The sequence below is a fragment of the Rhineura floridana genome, chromosome 1 (genome assembly GCF_030035675.1).
Source record: "Rhineura floridana isolate rRhiFlo1 chromosome 1, rRhiFlo1.hap2, whole genome shotgun sequence".
NCBI lineage: Eukaryota > Metazoa > Chordata > Lepidosauria > Squamata > Rhineuridae > Rhineura > Rhineura floridana.
In genome coordinates, this window is record NC_084480.1 from 283,773,251 (window position 1) to 283,792,137 (window position 18,887).

The 18,887-nt window shown below is 42.2% G+C and overlaps 1 protein-coding gene across 4 annotated transcripts in view; it reads left to right on the forward strand.

The window, feature by feature from the left end:
* Positions 1 to 18,109, forward strand: part of DPY19L4 (dpy-19 like 4) — a 59,228-nt gene extending 41,119 nt beyond the window's left edge. For 3 of the 4 annotated variants that reach the window (XM_061603196.1, XM_061603216.1, XM_061603206.1), the window contains 6 exons: positions 6,455 to 6,575; positions 7,053 to 7,109; positions 7,608 to 7,690; positions 11,575 to 11,707; positions 12,670 to 12,828; positions 14,820 to 18,109. In XM_061603196.1, coding sequence (XP_061459180.1) covers positions 6,455 to 6,575; positions 7,053 to 7,109; positions 7,608 to 7,690; positions 11,575 to 11,707; positions 12,670 to 12,828; positions 14,820 to 14,984 — 718 coding nt within the window. In that variant the 3' untranslated portion in view covers positions 14,985 to 18,109. The remainder of the gene's footprint in view (positions 1 to 6,454; positions 6,576 to 7,052; positions 7,110 to 7,607; positions 7,691 to 11,574; positions 11,708 to 12,669; positions 12,829 to 14,819) is intronic. The other variant, XM_061603226.1, reaches the window with a different exon arrangement.
* The last annotated feature ends 778 nt before the right edge of the window (positions 18,110 to 18,887 follow it).

The window sequence follows — 18,887 nt, forward strand, 5'->3', positions numbered from 1 at the left end:
TATGGTTTTACTCAATACTAATCCGAACTCCACCTCCCTCTTGGCAAACAATGCTCTAAACCCCACCAAGCAACCCACTCAGTTCTCTTCTCCCCCCCAGATTCCACTCTCACTCTTCCTTTTATACATTCAGCCATTTTAAACACTCAGCCAATCATCTCGCATTCTACTGCCCATTCACTCCCCCTCCTCTTTCACTCCACTTACCATGTATCTTCTAAACAACCAACACTTACCATATATACATTAATATAGGAACATCACATTTCCCCCCCCTTAAACAACAGCAGAGTATTATTCCTGTTCCAGGATTTATACGTCGCGTTAACAAATAAAAGTCTCTATGGGGAAAATGTCTTTCTTTGTTCCTCTGTCTGGTCACGTCACTGCAGTCCCAGCCACTTGCCTGGAAAGTCCATCGGCCAGTACATTGTCCTTGCCTTTTATGAACTGGAAGTCCACCTGATAGTCCTGTAGGGCCCAGGACCACCTCTGCAGCATAGTGTTATGGTTTTTCATAGTCTGCAACCATAACAAGGCCCGATGATCTGTAGTCACTGTGAATCTTCGTCTCCACACGTATGGGCGCAACTTGTTCAGTCCCCACACGACCGCTAGGCACTCCTTCTGGACCGACGAATAGTTTTTCTCCCTCGGCGTCAGCTTGCGACTCAGGTACGCCACTGGATGTCTGGTGCCTTCTCTCTCCTGTAGCAAGACGACTCCTAGCGCGAGGTCCGACGCATCTGTAGCCACGATGAATGGTTTCTCATAGTCTGGTGCTATTAATATGGGTCCTTGGCACAAGGCTTGCTTCAGTAGATCAAAAGCCTTCTGACATTCATCTGTCCATACCACATGCTCAGAACACTTCTTCTTTGTTAATTCATGCAAGGGGGTTGCTATTTCCCCAAAATTTCTCACAAACTTCCTATAAAATCCAGCCACACCCAGAAATGCCCTTCCTTGTTTTTTGGTTAAGGGGATCGGCCACGCTTGTATTGCCTCCACCTTGCTCCATAAGGGGGTGATTTTCCCACTCCCCACCTTATGTCCTAAATAGATTACTTCCTTTAGTCCAAACTGGCATTTCTTAGCTTTTATTGTGAGGCCTGCTTTTCTTAAGGCCTCCAATACTGTTGGCAGGTGTTGGACATGCTCAGGCACCGACTTGCTAAAAATGGCCACGTCATTGATATAGGCCACTGCAAAATCTGACATGCCTCGCAACACAGTATTGATTAGCCTCTGAAATGAACTCGGTGAGTTCCTTAGTCCCATGGGTAAGGTCACAAACTCATATAACCCATCTGGTGTACTGAAGGCAGTTTTGGCTCTGGATTGCTCGTCTAGTTCCATTTGCCAAAATCCTTTACAGAGATCTAGTGTAGAGATAATGGTTGCTGCCCCCAATAACTCTAACATTGCGTCTACCCTAGGCATAGGATACGCATCTGGGACAGTAATTTTATTGATTAGCCGATAATCAATGCAAAACCTGGTCGTTCCATCTTTTTTCGGAACCAGGACAATACTTGAGGCCCAGGGACTGATGGATTCCCTGATCACTCCTAATTCCAGCATCTCTTCCACCTCCTTTTTGATCTCATTCAAAACTTTCCCATTCACACGGTACGGAACAGATCTGATTGGGGCATGATCTCCAGTATCAATGGAATGTATAACTATACTGGTTCGGCCAGGTTTGTTGCTAAAGAGATTCCTATAGGTTTTCAAAACTCTCAGAATCTCCTCTTTTACTTCCTCATTCACCTCCTCTGACCATTCCACTTGATCTACCCCTCCTTTGTCTTTGCTTTCCTGTACCAAATCTGGAAGTTCAGGCCCACTTCCCTCAGGGAATAAGGTAACTTGCAACACCTGTGCATCCCTGGTATGGTAAGGCTTCAACATATTTACATGAACCACTTTGCTTTTGTTTAATTGGTCTGTGGTAATTACATACGTCACTGTGTCAAGCCTTTCTCTGATGGTATATGGTCCTTCCCAGTTAGCCTGTAATTTGTCATGTTTCCTGGGTATGAACGCCATAACCATATCTCCCACATCATACACACGTTCCCTGGCTGTTCTGTCATACCAGTAACGTTGCTTCTCCTGTGCTTGACTCAAATTCTTTTCCACCACCTCCATCATTGATGTTAATTTATTGCGGAATTCCAATACAAAATCTACTACAGATGTTTTGTACTCTCCCAGGGTTCCTTCCCATGAATTTTTTAATAGTTCCAAAGGTCCCCTCACTTTTCTAGTGAACATGAGTTCAAAGGGTGAGAAGCCTGTTGACTCCTGAGGGACTTCTCTGTATGCAAACAAGAAGCATCCCAACCGTTCATCCCAGTCTTGTGGGTGATCTTGAACATAGCTTCTGATCATGCCCTTCAAAATGCCATTGAATCTCTCTGTTAACCCATTAGTGGCGGGATGGTAAGTAGTGGCCTTTAGATGTTTTAGACCACAACATTTCCACATACATTGCATCACTTCTCCCATGAATACACTGCCTTGATCTGTCAGCACTTCATGAGGGAAACCCAGCCTCATAAAGATTTTTAATAAAGCCTCTGCCACTACAGGGGCTTCCACGGATCTTAGTGCTTCTGCTTCTGGGTACCTGGTGGCAAAATCCACCACCACCACTAGATATTTCTTGCCATGCCTTGTGGGTTTGGAAAAAGGGCCCACCAAATCTATTCCCACTCTATAAAAGGGTTGTCCAATTATAGGAAGGGGCTTTAAGGGTGCCTTAGTCTTTACTCCACTTTTTCCCACCTTTTGGCATATTCCACAAGATAGACAATGTTGTTTTACATCTTTGGAGATGTTTGGCCAATAATAGTGTGCAGCCAATCTCCTCTTGGTCTTTTTTATTCCCAGATGTCCTGCACATGGGACATCGTGGGCTACCTCTAGCAATCTGGTTTTGTATTTGCTAGGTACTATTAATTGCTTCACTGGTTCACATTCATCCTTTCTCTCAGCAGGCATCCACAGTCTATATAAAATCCCATTCTCACACACAACTTGATTCCTCAGTTTGTCAGTGAAAGGAATCTGTTGGGTCAGAGCTTGTTCCTTTATCTGCTTCAAACTTATATCTTTTTGCAGCTCTTCCCTGAATTGATCTGCCTCATCATTATCAGAGACCACTTGATACAGTTTGTCTCCTTCAGCAGGCCTGCTAGTGGTTGCTATGGTGACCTGAGGCTGGTTAACAGATTCCATCCTGTTTGTTTCAGCCCCCCTTAATATGGCTTCTTTTTCTCTGCCAATTTGCTGTCTGGTCACTACATATATCTTTCCTTGGGCGCCCATTACATCTCTTCCCAGTATTACTGGTTCTTGTTGCTGGGCATTAATGCCTACTTTATATCGGCCCTCTCGACCTCTCCAAGTCATTTCCACCAGGGCCACAGGCAAACTTTCTGGTTGACCCCTCACTCCTTGGATAGTCACAGTTTCCTGAGGTAATATTACCTCAGATTTTATTAAATCTGGCTTCAGTAATGTCTGAGCGGCACCAGTATCAAGCAATGCCCAATAATTTGCCCCTTGTACACTCACTTCCTCTCTCAGACTTGAATCAAGGTCTGTTACTTCTGTCCAGTTTATCTGGCAGAACTGAACCTTTTTCGCTGTTTCTAAAGCCTTGGGCTCTGTTTTCACTGCCGTTGTCTGAGCAGGATTACTAATGGGGTTGGCAACCTCACATTGAAAACGTAGGTGCCCCGGTCTACCACATTTGTAGCATAATTTCTCCTCACTTTTAGGGTACACAGATCCACTCTGGGGTGCCCTGTGCCCTTCAGATTTTACTGGAGGACTCACTCTCTGTGGTACCACATCCCTTCTGCCAGCGTTATATGGTCTGGGTTTAAAATCTCTTGATGTTTTCCCCACCCAGCCAGTTCTGTTGGAGGCGAAGTGATCCGCCATCTCTGCGGCCTCCTGCACCGATGTAGGGGAACGGTCTTTGACCAGGAGCCTTATTTCTGGTGGTAACTGATGGTATAATTGATCCAATATCATGAGGTTTTTCACCTCCTCCACAGACTGAGCTTTTGCACTTGTCAGCCATTTCCCAAATATGTCCATCAGTTTTGCCCCCAGCTCCACGAAAGACCTCCCTGTCTGTATCTGGCAGTTTCTGAAAAGCTTTCTAAAATAATCAGGCCCCAGTCTGAATCTTTTAAACACTGCTTCTTTGAATTCAGCATAGGTGACGGGCCTGTCTGAGGGGAAATATTGGTATACCTCAGCCAATTCCCCTTTAATCAGGTTTGATAAATACTGCATGTATTTATCTTCAGGTAGCCCCCACAACTGAGCTGCTTTTTCAAAGGTGCTGAGGTAAATTTGAGGATCTTGACCAGGCTCATAGACAGCAAAGTCCTTTGGAGTAATTTTTATTTTTGCTCCATCTCTGTCCTTTCTTGTTTCATCAGAATGAAACTTCTCTCTTTCCAATTTTAATCTTTCCCCTTGTATCTCCGCATCCACTCTCATTCTCTCAGTTTCCATCCTCAATCTCTCAGCTTCCAACTCTCTCTGTTTGTCTTTTTCCTCAGCCTCCATCCTCAATCTCTCAGCTTCCAACTCTCTCTGTTTTTCCTTCTCTGCACCTTCCATCCTCAATCTCTCAGTTTCCATCTTCAACTTCTCTCTCAAGTACTCTATATAAGCGGGATTGCTTAAATATCCTTCTGGGGTCTCTTCCCTGACCGGTTGTTTTTGCTGCGCAGTAGCAAATCCTATAAGTGCTACCCTCAATTCATCTACCCCTTTACCCTCGTGAGGTAAATTGAATGTTATGCACTTCTCCACCAGCTCCTCTCTTTTCATTTTTATGTATTCAGCCATGGTGTTTGAGTTCACTCACTCTTTGCCACACACTCTTTGCCAGTCACTCTCACAAGTAATCTTGTTTTGTTATTTCTGTTTGCCACACAACTATTAGGGATTGTCTAGTATTCGTATCTCACTGCTACAGCCAACACCTGTGACGTAGTCTCCTTTGTTCGGATCTGGATTCTCTGTTGTTCGTATCCCACCCCTACTGCCACCACGTGTGAGGTGTCCTTCCCTGACTCTCCCTGTCAGGTTCCTACCTGCTCGTGGTTACTGCCTGTCACTAGGCACCACCAGGGACTCCACCAGTCCGGACTGTCCTTTTTTATTGTTTCTCTCCCCGCTCTAGCACAGATCTCAACAGATCCCCCTGCTAGGCAACCACCAGTAACGTCCCAATACTAGTATTCCCAGAGACTCTGAATACTGGTATTGTTATTCTCTTCACCGCTGCCACCATTTGTTACAGTTCCCCTTCAGCCTTGGTCATTACCTTACCCTCCCTTCTGGTCTGTGAAACCCCAGCCAAGGATCAGGCCTTTGGTAAACCAAATTAAGTATTTATTACAGATAACAAAGCTAACAAGATTAACAAGATTTCTTCTTAAGGCACATAAGCATATGGTTTTACTCAATACTAATCCGAACTCCACCTCCCTCCTGGCAAACAATGCTCTAAACCCCACCAAGCAACCCACTCAGTTCTCTTCTCCCCCCCAGATTCCACTCTCACTCTTCCTTTTATACATTCAGCCATTTTAAACACTCAGCCAATCATCTCGCATTCTACTGCCCATTCACTCCCCCTCTTTCACTCCACTTACCATGTATCTTCTAAACAACCAACACTTACCATATATACATTAATATAGGAACATCACAAAGACATCTGGCTCTTACAGACCCTATGTGAAAAACTCAAAAAGCTGCATCAACTCGAAGAGTAACTTGTGTCAGTTTAGCAAGTGGAAATTTTGCATGAGATAAAGAGCAGTAAGAAGTAAAGTGAGAAATATAGGAAGTGTAGGTGCTATTCTTTTATAGAGAAAAGCACTCCTACATGGTTAGTTTTATGTAATTGTTCTGGGTGCATGGATTCAGCTTCCTATGACACGATGCCCCTGTTCACCATGCAGCATAGGGCTCTCTGCACCTTAGAAAATAAAGGCAAGATGACCTCTGGCATAGCCTAATATTACATGATTGAACAGGATTGGGGCGGGGGGGGGAGCTCATTATGTACCCTTCCTGCTAAACATGTGGGAACAACGCAGAAGTGTTTGAAGTACCAAACACTGTTTATGTCCATATGAAGACCACCTCAGGCACCTGTTTTGGATGCCTCCAACAGGTGTTCACATGGCTTTAAATCTAAAGAAAACCCACACAGAAGTAATTTGTTGGAGGGTGCAAGACAATGACTGTGGGTTTCCTTGCAGTCCTTGATGGTGCCTTTTTTAGTTCTGGATGCTTACAAAGTTTTTAGTGAAAGATTTGGAGGCGACTGTGGGATTGGCTGCTTTTGTAAATCTCTCCGTATACTAGTGTATACAGTGTCTCATCTGTTTTTGGATTTGTTTTCTAGAATTAAGTACGTGTGGACTCCCTACGTTTGCATGATTGCTGCATTTGGTGTATGCTCTCCTGAGCTCTGGATGACTCTTTTCAAGTGGCTCCGACTGAAGGCTGTACATCCTGTCTTGCTGGTGAGTTCCCAGACCTTCTTGCAGCTACTTCTGCCCTACTTAGGTCTTTCTTAATTATATCCATGGAGGAGCCATGCATGCCAGTTCCACCGCCAACCTTTCTTCCATTGTGTCGGAAAGTGTAAAGGGGAATGGTAAGCACTTGCAGCTGAATGTGCTTGCAGTCCTCCTCATGATCAGAACTTGGAGGTGGTGACAGTTCCACCAGCATATATCTGGTCCTGGCATAATGTGAGTATAAGATTGCTTTATTATGTTCTAAATATTGCTGTCTTTAATCAGCTTTGGAGTGCAATCCTGACCATGCCTACTCAAAGTAAGCCCCACTGGGTTCAATGAGATTTTCTCTCCATAAATGCATATAGTATTGCAGCCCTAACGAATGAGCTGCAGTGATATGAAAGCATCTGAGTTTACATAGGTGAGGACTAACGAGAAACTTGTGAACTCTTATTTTGTGTGTATTCAATATTTCAGGCTCTCATTCTGAGCATGGCAGTTCCAACTATCATAGGCTTCAGCTTGTGGAAAGAGGTAAGACAATAGCATATAAACTATACTCCCAGTACTAATAATAGGAGTTGACACTATCCAGTTAGAGTGTTGGATGAAGGGGTCTTGATGACGGTGAGCAGTTAGTTGATTTTTGTGCAGTTCTCCATATTTTATATATTGCTGTGTTTTGCTATAGGCTTTTCTGACAAAGCTCCTTGGCCAAAAACCTACAGCTGAAATGGTAGCAGCAAAAGTGTTTGGCCACTAGATAGCACTGTGAGTCTCAAATGCAGGTCCAGTTGGCTGTCCAAACAAGTAAAATAAAACTAAATTCATCCTGATGGTGAGGGGCTTGTAACAACAACAAAAATTAGGTGAAACACAAGGTAGCCTTATGATGTAGGGAAGGGCTCTTGAGCATTTATGGTGTGGTTTGATGGTAAAGCTAGAAAGGTGCTTTTTAGTCTGCTTTCCTGCATTATTTAAAGTTCTGTAATTTGTCTTCCCACAGTTCATAGCCTTGGTGCTTCCTTTTAGTTTTTTCCTAGGATAATGGCAGAACTTTCAGAACTACAAGAATTTTATGACCCTGACACAGTTGGACTCATGACCTGGATCAAGTAAGTAATCCCATTTTGTGTACATCTTTTGGTTTCTTCTTAGTGCAGACTATTTCTGTAACCTAAGCTGTGATTGACAATAATTGGTTATCATGGCGTTGGTGCAATGGCTGTTTCTCTTGCATGTCCGGCTGTCCAGTCTTAATGTGGGCCTTGCTGCTCACCTTTTTGAGTTAGCATTCGGTCTGATGCCCTGTCAAAAAAACCTTGGTGGACTGAATGCATGAGTTCAATCAATCTAGATTGCAGCTTTTGTTCTTCACAGCTGTGCAGTACACCAGTCCTGTTGACGTGGACAGAGGATTTTTCTTAGTGTTCATCCCGTCTGTCTTGTCACCTCTTTTGAAAAGCCTTGCATCATCCAGCTGTGCCAACACAGCTTTCCCATCCTTAGTTGCTCTCTGGTGCAGCATTGCAACTTGTGACACTGCATCCAAGCAGTGTGGTGTTGTGGTTAAAGTGTCAGACTAAGACTGGGTGCTCCAAGGTTCAAATCCCCTGTCAGCCACAAAGGTCTCTGGATGACCTGGGGCCAGTCATTTTCTTTTAGCCTAACCTACCTCACAAGATTGTTGAAGATGAAGCAATGTGAATGGAGAGAGCCTTGTACACCACTTTGAACCCTTTGGTGGAAAGGTGTGTTATGAATATAGTAAATCTTTTTAGTCTGGAACAGCAAGAGCTTGAACCTTGAGCCTTTTTACATGTGCACTGTGCACTGAAACTAGTGCAAAAGAATGCTTCCAGCTGAGACACCTCCCTTTAAGATTATTTTAGCACTTCTAGAGAATCTCAAACAGTTCTCCTTTCATGTAGGGAGAGTCACTTCAAAGCCCTGAATTAGTGTGAGGGTCAGGAATTAAGGAGAAGCATACACCTCCTTGGCATCAGATATTTTTAAAGAAAGGGATCATAGCTGAGTGAAGGGGGGGGGAGTTGTCCAACCGTTTAGCCAGTACTTACCTGAAATGTGCAATAAGAACATAAGAACATAAGAAGAGCCTGCTGGATCAGGCCAGTGGCCCATCTAGTCCAGCATCCTGTTCTCACAGTGGCCAACCAGGTGCCTGGGGGAAGCCCGCAAGCAGGACCCGAGTGCAAGAACACTCTCCCCTCCTGAGGCTTCCGGCAACTGGTTTTCAGAAGCATGCTGCCTCTGCCTAGGGTGGCACAGCACAGCCATCACGGCTAGTAGCCATTGATAGCCCTGTCCTCCATGAATTTGTCTAATCTTCTTTTAAAGCCGTCCAAGCTGGTGGCCATTACCGCATCTTGTGGGAGCAAATTCCATAGTTTAACTATGCGCTGAGTAAAGAAGTACTTCCTTTTGTCTGTCCTGAATCTTCCAACATTCAGCTTCTTTGAATGTCCACGAGTTCTAGTATTATGAGAGAGGGAGAAGAACTTTTCTCTATCCACTTTCTCAATGCCATGCATAATTTTATACACTTCTATCATGTCTCCTCTGACCCGCCTTTTCTCTAAACTAAAAAGCCCCAAATGCTGCAACCTTTCCTCGTAAGGGAGTCGCTCCATCCCCTTGATCATTTGGTTGCCCTCTTCTGAACCTTTTCCAACTCTATAATAGAGTCTAATGTCTAAATGCACTAGCATTTTCATAGATTAGAAGGTTTCACGTGGTGATTGATAAGGGCCTTAGAAACCAGCACAGGTACAATTGTAGATAATAAAATGTGTATTCCTCTCTTCTCTCTTGGACATCTTTCTATCTGCAAAAATTAAAAAAGCAGAATCACAGATAACAATAAAAAAGAGTAATAAAGCAACCCATAATCCTGTACATCAGGGATGGAGAACCTCTGGCCTGTGGACCATATTTGATCTGACAGGCCTCCCCTTTTGGCCCATGAGGTTGTTTCAGTCATGCCCACCTGTCCTACGCCTAATGTTGTATATAATGTTGGGTGTGGGACAGATAAGGGTAGGGCTTGCCCAAAAGGGGCTTTGCAAACACTGCTGGTTGGCAATGCCTGCAAAACTTCTTGTGCAGCACTTCCCATGTGCCCAACATCCAGATGATTGTCTGGTGCCTTGGAAGCATTGCTCAAAGCACTTGGAAAGTGCCAAGAAAGTGCTTGTAAAGGCTTCACACATCGATTTCCAGACACCCAATGACCAGGTGACAGGTTATAAAAACGTTTTAAGACTACAGAAAAAGAATAAAATGTGTTGAAAGTTATGTTCTTTATAGGCCCTGCAAAAAGAGAAAGAAAAGCATTGGCCCTGTACTGGAAAACTATAAGGGGAAAGTTCCATAGCCTGGACACCATTGCAGAGGCTCTCTTCCTACCAACTATACTTCAGATAGTGCTGACACACAAATCAGGGCTTCTTTTGTTGAGTTTGATGGGTGGGCAGGATTATATGGAAAGAGACAGTCTTTAGGTATCCTGATCCCAAGCTGTTTATTTTTTGATTTGATTTGATTTGATTTATATCCCACCGTTCCTCCCAGCAGGAGCGCAGGGTGGCATTTTTAAGCTGTTTTAAGGCTTTAAAGTGATAATTAGCACCAGTGGCCAATGAAGTTGTACTGTGCTCCAAATCTTCCCTAGGGGATGACCCAACCATTAGATGAGGGGTGGGAAACTTTTTCTGGCTGACAGGCCAGATCCTTATCTCCCCACTTCTGGAAGATCAAATATTGACAGATAGACAAGACATCATTGCTATAATGTCAGGTGATGGTGCACTCTAAAGCCCTGACTGTTTGGACTTCAAAGCGTAGTGTGGGGCTGTTTGAAAGCCCTTTTGCAAACATCCCCATGCTGCACTTTGAATCTCCAAAAACCAGATGCTTTGGCTCCGTGTACCTGTTCCCACTTGATGAGCAAACGGTTCGATCTTGCTGGCTGTAGGGATCTGCTTTGCTGGTGTGTTTGCCATAGGAACATGCTGGCGAAGCAGCACCCAGCAGGATTGAACTCTGCCCTCCTACCCATCAGCTGACGTTGCCCGGTTACATCAGCTGATGGACAGGTGGACATGGTTGGTGGAAAATGACCTCTGGGACTAACTTGGACCCCTTGGCAGGCCAAGATTTGCCCATGAGGCGGACGTTCCTCACCCTTGCATTAGTTAGTATTAAGTGACACTCCCCTCCTTTGGATGGCAAAAGCCAAGGGGTTGGGAGCAGCATACAGTGTTGGAGGAAAAAACTGGACAATTTTGGGGGAAAACAGGTGTTCCCCCTCCCTCCAATTTTGACAGTTGGACAAAATATCATTGCTATGATGTCAGGTAATGGTGCACTTTGAAGCCCTGGCTGTTGAAACTTCAGAGCGTAGTGTGGGGCTGTTTTTCCCCACATTGTCTGGAAAAAAACCTGAAAAATTCAGGAAAAAATAGGGGGGGAAACATTTTTCTGTTTTTTTTCCAGGTCTTCACATTTCTAGCTCTAAGCTATTTAGCAGGTCTGCCTTGCCTAAGCTAGCCTGATGTCCTCAGGTCCAGTGGAGGACACCTGTGTTGAAACAAGATACAACTGCCAGCTTGATGAGCTTTTCTACATGGAATTGGGGGTGGGTGGGGGCTGTTGCTATCTGACCTTTGCCTCAGGCACTTGTCTTGGACTGGCCCTGACTTCATTGTTGCTTTTTTCCACCAGCTGAAGTTTTGAACACTTTTCAGAGGCAGACCCACATAGAGTGCCTAATCATACCCCAGTCTAGAAGGGAATATAGCATAGGTGACTGGCCCAATCCACCTTCTCCAGAAACAGATGTAGTGAGCACCCAAGTCTAAGCTGTGCATGAATATTCCTAGCCATGGTGCTGTCTGGGATCAAAGACACATCTAAGAGTATTCCCAAACTGTACAATATAATTTTATGAAACTACATGAGAGGACATTTTTTTCCACAGAAGACAGGCTCCTATTGCTGCGGTGTTTGCTGGCAGTCCACAGCTAATGGGTGTAATTAAGTTGTGTACTGGATGGATGGTGACAAATCTGCCCCTTTACAATGATGAAGACCTGCAAAAGAGAAATGAGAATGTAAGTCATCTTCATTCTGTACATTTGTAAACTGCTTCAAATATTTTGTAGTATATTGCAAAATTTAGCTGGGGATAGGTTGCTGCTATTCCTCTTTTGCACAAAATGAGTTGAGGTTGAAATTTGTTCAGATGCCTTAAATACAAGTACATAAATTCACATGCCATGACTTTGGATATAATCAAGAGAAAGTTAAGAGTCTGAAATCAACAGAAATGCAAACCTCATATTGTATTAAGACTCTGTCAATGATTCTTCCAAACACATTTCACTGGAAAGAAAGTCCATTTTATTCAGTAGGAACTGGTGTGTGTAGGATTCAGGAGTAAAACTTACTGATTTTTAACAGACCTTAGATGTGCCTTACTGTAGATTGCACTCTTTGTTCACTGGCCTCAGTAGCTCTAACCCAAATGTCTTTGTGTAATTCAGTCTGCAGTTTTTGCGTACAATTGCAATACAGAAGTTAATTGGCAGTCTCACCCCTGTAAATACAGTGGTATTCTCGGTAGCGGCCAGCGGGGATGCGTGGGTCAACCTCTCCCGGCTTCCTAACACTGTGTTATAGCTGATTACTGAGAGGGAGATGCGGAAGGTGTAAGGCAGAGGGGAACTAAGTGTGGTGTAGTGGTGGAGCCAATCTGATGCTCTGACCCTGTGTTCACACCACGCTGAGCTTCCTGCTGCCTTGTCCCTCTCCTCAGTAACCAGCAGCTGTATCCTTGAATGTGACTGCTTTTGTTTTGAATATGTGAAAACTCAATGCTAGTCCTATTCAGAGGAGACCCATTGAAGTTAATAGATATGGCTAACAGGTTCATTAATTTCAGTGCGTCTGCTCTGAGTAGGACTTAGTTGAATACAGGCCCTTGTCTTAAAATGTTGGCATTAATCGTGCTAAATATTCCCCAAAGAATTGGATTCCTTTGCTGTGTGTTAATGTTGTTTATTAAATTGTGTAGATTTTTCAGATCTATTCCAAAAGATCAGCTGAAGATATTTATAAGATACTCACGTCATACAAAGCCACCTATTTGGTTATAGAGGATTCAATTTGTAATGAGGTGGGGCCTGTGAGAGGATGCCGGGTCAAAGACTTATTAGACATAGCCAATGGCCACGTAAGTAGCAACTTCTGACAAAATTTGGCTACAAGTATAACAGGTTGCCTTTGAGAGCTTCCTGCATAAGTGAAGGCTTTGCATGATGTTAACATACTAAGTGCTTTTCAGTCCGATCAGCCTAATCCTTTGCATATTAATTGAGAAGGTAAGTCCCACCATGCTCAGTAGTACTTTCCTGCAAATAGATGGGCATAGAATTTCATCCTATATCTCCTTCACCTCCACAGCTGCCTAATTTCCAAAGGGGCAACTGTGTTATTCTCTTGCAGCAAAAATAACTGCTTTAAAATCCACTAACAACAAATTTTTTATGGCATAAGTTTTCATGAATCACAGTCCGCTTTCTCCAGATGTGTAGAAGTGTTAAAATGAAGGAACCTCGGGGAGAGACCGCAATCTGAAACTGCTGAATTAGGGATAATCAACAGGTTCAGTGCTGTCACTTGTGGATTGATTGGCACAATATCACACTGCATATGTTTAGTGGATTACCAATGCCAAGATGTCTGTGAGACTGACAACACAACTCTTTTTGTGAATGGCGACGGCTAAGAATGAAATTAATACAGTCTGTTCTTTTCTGCCTTTCATTTCTTTCTGACTTCACTCACTGTAATTTTTCCCACCCTCCAACCATGTGTATATTATACCTGCTATGTATACCTGGAGTTTCCTGGTATAAATTGTGGGGATGGCCGCTAGTATAAGTGGCTTCAGATGGAGATTAGATAAATTCACAGAGGATGGGTGTATCAACATCTAATAGCCATAATGGCTAAACAAAGCCTCCTTGTTGAGAGGCAGTATACCACTGAATATCAGTTGCTGAGATGGTGGTGGGTAGTAACAACAGGGCAGAGCAATTGCCTTTAGGCCCTGCTGCTAGGTTTTCCAGAAGTCTTGGCTGTCTCAGAAGTCTAATGGAGCTTTGGTCTGATCCAGCATGGCTTTGTGTATGTGTGAATAAGCACACAGGAAACTGCCGTATACTGAGTCAGGCCATCGGTCCACCTCGCTTGGTATTGTCTACAGTAGACCTCTTCAACTTTGGGTCCCCAGATGTTGTTGGACTACAACTACTATGATCCCTTGACCAGTGGCTAAGCCGGCTGATGGGCGTTGTAGTCCAAGAACATCTGAAGACCAAGGTTGAACAACAGTGGTCTACACTGACTGGCAGCAGCTGGAGATGCTAGGGATAGCAATGGAGTAGCTATGGCTTGACAATTGCAACTGCAAAGCTCTAGTGGACACAGGGGTTCCTGAATAGTGGCCAAGGATTGAATCGATTGGGCCACCCTGGTTCAATATGACTCAATGACTTGTGAGTGTGAGCGTGAACTACCTTGTTTGGATTTCTTTCTTTCCTTCTCTCTCTCATGCTCTATCATTTAGATGTGGTATCTGACTCTAAAGCCATATAGATAGATCCAGGCCAATAAAAACAAATCTTTTGACAGGCTAGGCTGAGTCTGTAGTTGTTGTTTTTTTTAAAAAAATACACACTCATTTTCATGTTTGTTCATTTGTGTCTTATCCAGATTGTGTCAAAATGTGGTAAAATATATTTTTCCTGTTGCTATAGCGGGTTGGTAAATGTGTTCAGCACTGAGAATCACATCAAGAAGAATATGAGTATCTGAATATTATTGATGTAGTTTGCATAAAATTTTCTCATATGTGATACTTGATGACATGCTGTTAATGAACTGGATCCTACACTGTACAATATTCTTTTTTTTTAAGGCTACTCTCTAAATAAAGTGTTTTTATATTTCTTTCTCCAGAATTGTTATGCACATTTATCTGGGGTGGTGGGAAGATATTCTGTCCTTTTTGGCATTTCAGGCTCCCACCATATGTTTGAAATATTGACAACTTCTCAGATCATGACATTAAAATTAGTTAATTTCAGGTAAGGATCATTGATAGGACATGTGTATATGTTTTACCCTGCATAGAGCTAAAATATACACATTTTCTCCCAGATATACTATGAAGAAAATGACAGCTATGGCTACTCTAAATATGGACGGTTTTGTCAGGAGATCAAAATGAACTATTCTCCATATGTGAATTACTTCACTCGAGTATACTGGAACAGGTCTTACTACGTATATAAAATCAACACTGTGATATCCTTCCAGTCCTGAAATAACATTTTGAAGACTGACTTTCTTTGCAGAATTCCTAAATAGGATGAGGTTATTTACAAACTTGTGTTTTTTGTATTTTCTATACAGTATAAACACACACACATACATAATTGAGAACGTGCAAAGTGGTATCCCACTGGAATACTGCAGACTGACGACAAGACAGCAAGAGACAGATGTTTCAAGGCCATGAAAATAGAAGATAGGAAAGTCTTCCTCATGTTAATATACCTCTTTCCAGCTTTAATATCTTATTTTAATGTCCGTTGAGATTTTGTTTTCATTGTTTATAACAATTGCTGCCTTTAAGTAGACTTATTTGCTTGGGTTAAATATTAAAAAAAGGAACATGTAAACCTTCTGGGCATGATGATCCTGAAGCTATGCACATTTATCTGGGTGATGGGAGGATGCTCTGTCCTTTTTAGCGCTTCAGGCTCCCACCATATGCTTGAAATGAATGGACATTTTGGGGGGCCCAGATGCTGCTGAAAATAAATTGGTTTGGGAAGGAAATGAGTTGTATACAGAGTATTGGCCAAGCTGTCTACGATCTGCTAGCTAATCATGTTTGTTGGCTGTGATCTGCCTTCTGTTCAAGACACTGGTAGATCTCTCACTGATTTTTAGTGGGGCACAATTGCACCCTACATTTGGTGAAAACTGTACCCTAAAGGTAGCACACTGTGGATTATGTATTTTTTAAACAATTCTCCCTAATACGTGCTCTAATACGTACAATATTCTTTGAAATGTGTATATGTGGGAAATACATTCATTATTACAATGGAGACCTAATTGTAATAAATATACAGTTCAGTCCCTAAACAAGAAAGGGCTGAAAAATAACTTAACTGTTTCACAGATTTCAGCCACTTTACAGGACTGTGTGTCTGCCTTAATATGACTGATGAGATTAATAATTTTGCTCTATTTTTATAGTCTTGTTAAAAGTATTTCTGCAAATTGGAGTTTAAAAACCACATGCTGCAAACTAAACTGATAATAGCAGATTATCCTCTGGCTTGAGTTGTTTTTTAAAATTAAAAATATATTGCTATTGCACCTTAGCAATTTCTCTCTACATCTTTTTCCCCCCTCTTGGTCATTTTCTGTGCCCCCCCCGGAGCTTGATTGTACAGTAGGGCCCCACTCATACGGTGGGTTACATTCCAGACCCCCGCCTAAAAGCGAAACCCACCTAAAAGCAGAACTCTGTCAATAAAATGGTGCCTGACGCCCAAAAAACGCCGTAAAAGCAGAACAAGCGCCATATGAGTGGGGCCTTTCTCTAATTGAAAGCCATCATATTAGCGGAATGCTGAAAAGCAGGCCGCTGAAAAGTGGGGCCCTACTGTATAGTCGTTAAAAAAGAAAAAAACCTGAAGAGCTTTTTAGCATAACCTGTGTGCCTGCTAGAAAGCTTTCTATCCAGTGACTAGAATTGAAATTCATCTACTGATGTTATTCACCCATAGTACACAAACATGAGAATAGCCATGCAAAGCAGAAAATTGAGTATGTGTATATTTTATTACATGTTTCATGTGTGGTATTTATTGATAGGCTGATGATGCTTGTTGCCTATTTTATGCAGGTCAAACAATTTGATTATAAGATTTTGAAAATTCATTATGCAAATATCTGATTATTAATGTTATATTTCAGTTGAAGCTGAAGTAGTCCAAATCAGTTCATAAAACTTAAATCATATTGGGGTTATGATTTGTGGGAGGATATGTATTGTGTTGCTGAGTGATTGGATGTAAAATTGCCTTATAACAGTTGTAGCCTTGAGATGCATTCACTTTGGCAATGTTTTTAGGTGTGAGGTTTTGTTTTAATACTACAGTTATTCTCTGTGTTCCTGGTTGAATGCATTTATGCCTCTGCATTGAATATTTTTCTGGTGCTGCAATAAATTGCAGCGAATGCACTTGTCTTGAATTACTGTAAGGGAAATTGATGTTTCAATACTGTTTTGTACTGATTGAAATGTTGCCAGTTTTGACATTTTTCTGGAATGGAAGACACACAGACACACACCCCACTTCACCTGGCACGTCTATGGTGCAGTCTCCTTTTATTTCTTTGAGGCTTCCGTCGAAATGGATACAGGTTGCACAGTGATATCAGTGTGTCTGGTTGGCTCAAAAAGAATGTCATTAATGGGGGTTAACCAGCAACTTCTGCAGTAGCCTCCATTCCTAACTACTGCACTTCTAGGCTGGCTGAATTGCCTTATCCTTTTCAGCCTTAACAGTTCCTCTCCAAGTGCAGTTTTATCTCAGCTCCTGAAATGGGCTCCTTTTGAGTATTACTCCGATGCTGAGTGTATAGAGTATTTTAGAGAGACATAACATTAACGTGTTAACAAATATAGTCTTTAAACTATTCCACACAGTGAAGATAAGCTTGTCTTCTCTTGGTAATTTTGGGTTGTAATGTAATGCATAAGCCCTTGCCCTGGTTATAAGTAGTGACGTGACTTACCATATCCCATTGATCATGCTTGAAAAGAATTGAAATCTGATGTCTTTCAGGTTTTAAGTTTCTGGAAATTATTGCAACGTTGAGGATAATATCCATGCTCCACCAGAAAGCTCCTCTGCCAGTGGATTTTCCTCGCAAATCCCGTGCTATAAATGTACCATAGGTTGCTCTGTGAGTTGTGAGCCTTTGAAAATAGGTTTGGAACTATGGAAGGAGGAGGTGATGTCTCCTATGGCCTCTGGTTAGATAATACATTTAAAAACAATTGATATATATTTTCCCCATAGAGAAAAAAGTAGCAACATTTATAAAACTGCAAATCTAACACTGGTTATTGGACTAGCTGTTGAATAGCCAGAAGAGAGAGATGGATGAGCTTTGATTTTTGTTTTTATTACTTCTGCAAAATACAGCATTTCCCTGGTATTCTCTGAGGACTTCAGAGATGGAAATCTTGTAAACATGGCTCTAAGGTGTTTATTGCACATACCTGCTATGGTTCTAATTAATGGAGAATTGTAGTTCTTAAAACAAAGAAAAGTAACATTCAAACCTCTTGCTGTCAATGTTGCAATCCAGTTGGAATATGTGCCTTGTAAACTATTTTTTATTAAAGAAACAAACTCAAACTTTTGTGCATTTTTATGTTTTCTAATGTTTAGTATCCACAGCTGAATGGATGGAATCTTGTTCTGCCTTTGATTTTAAGGAAGAATTCACTTGCACTCATCTGTAAAAAGTTACTGTTAGTACTCTAAAACAGTGGTTCCCAAACTTTTTTGCATTGTAATAGTCTAGTCTGGAGGTTTTTAGGCCACAGGTAACTGAAGCCCATATAATTCCATATATGCTTTCTTGATGTCCTTGGAGGAAGGGCAGATACAAATGTGCTAGATAAGCAAGGAGCTTGGTCCTAGACACTAAAGGACAGCTCTGTTAAATGCATTCCCTTGTGTTCTTGTTACTAACAACTCCCCATAGGAATGATGATAGTTCCACCATTGTTGAGTGGCCATCAGGACATCTATATTTATTTTATTGTTTATTAGTTAAATCTATGGTTTTGGTGTTTACAAGCAGGTGGTGCTGTTAAATGTGTGTGGTCTGTCACCCAGATAATTATAGGATGTGTTATCAGCCATAGAGACTGTAAATTTGTAGATATGTTTTGTATATATGCTTGCAATCTGTTGTTGTTATTTTCATTTATCACCTGCCTTTCACCCTGAGGTCTCAGGGTCGGTTGCAACAGTGTAAACAGTACATCGTAAAAAAAACCTTAAATTTACAACATCACAAAAAATAGGGTGGGTCTTAAAAATATACGTCCTGGGTGTCAAACAAGACAACAAGCTTCCTACTGTCTCCCATCACTGGTCTTCAGTGTAAGTTGAAATTTCACATTCA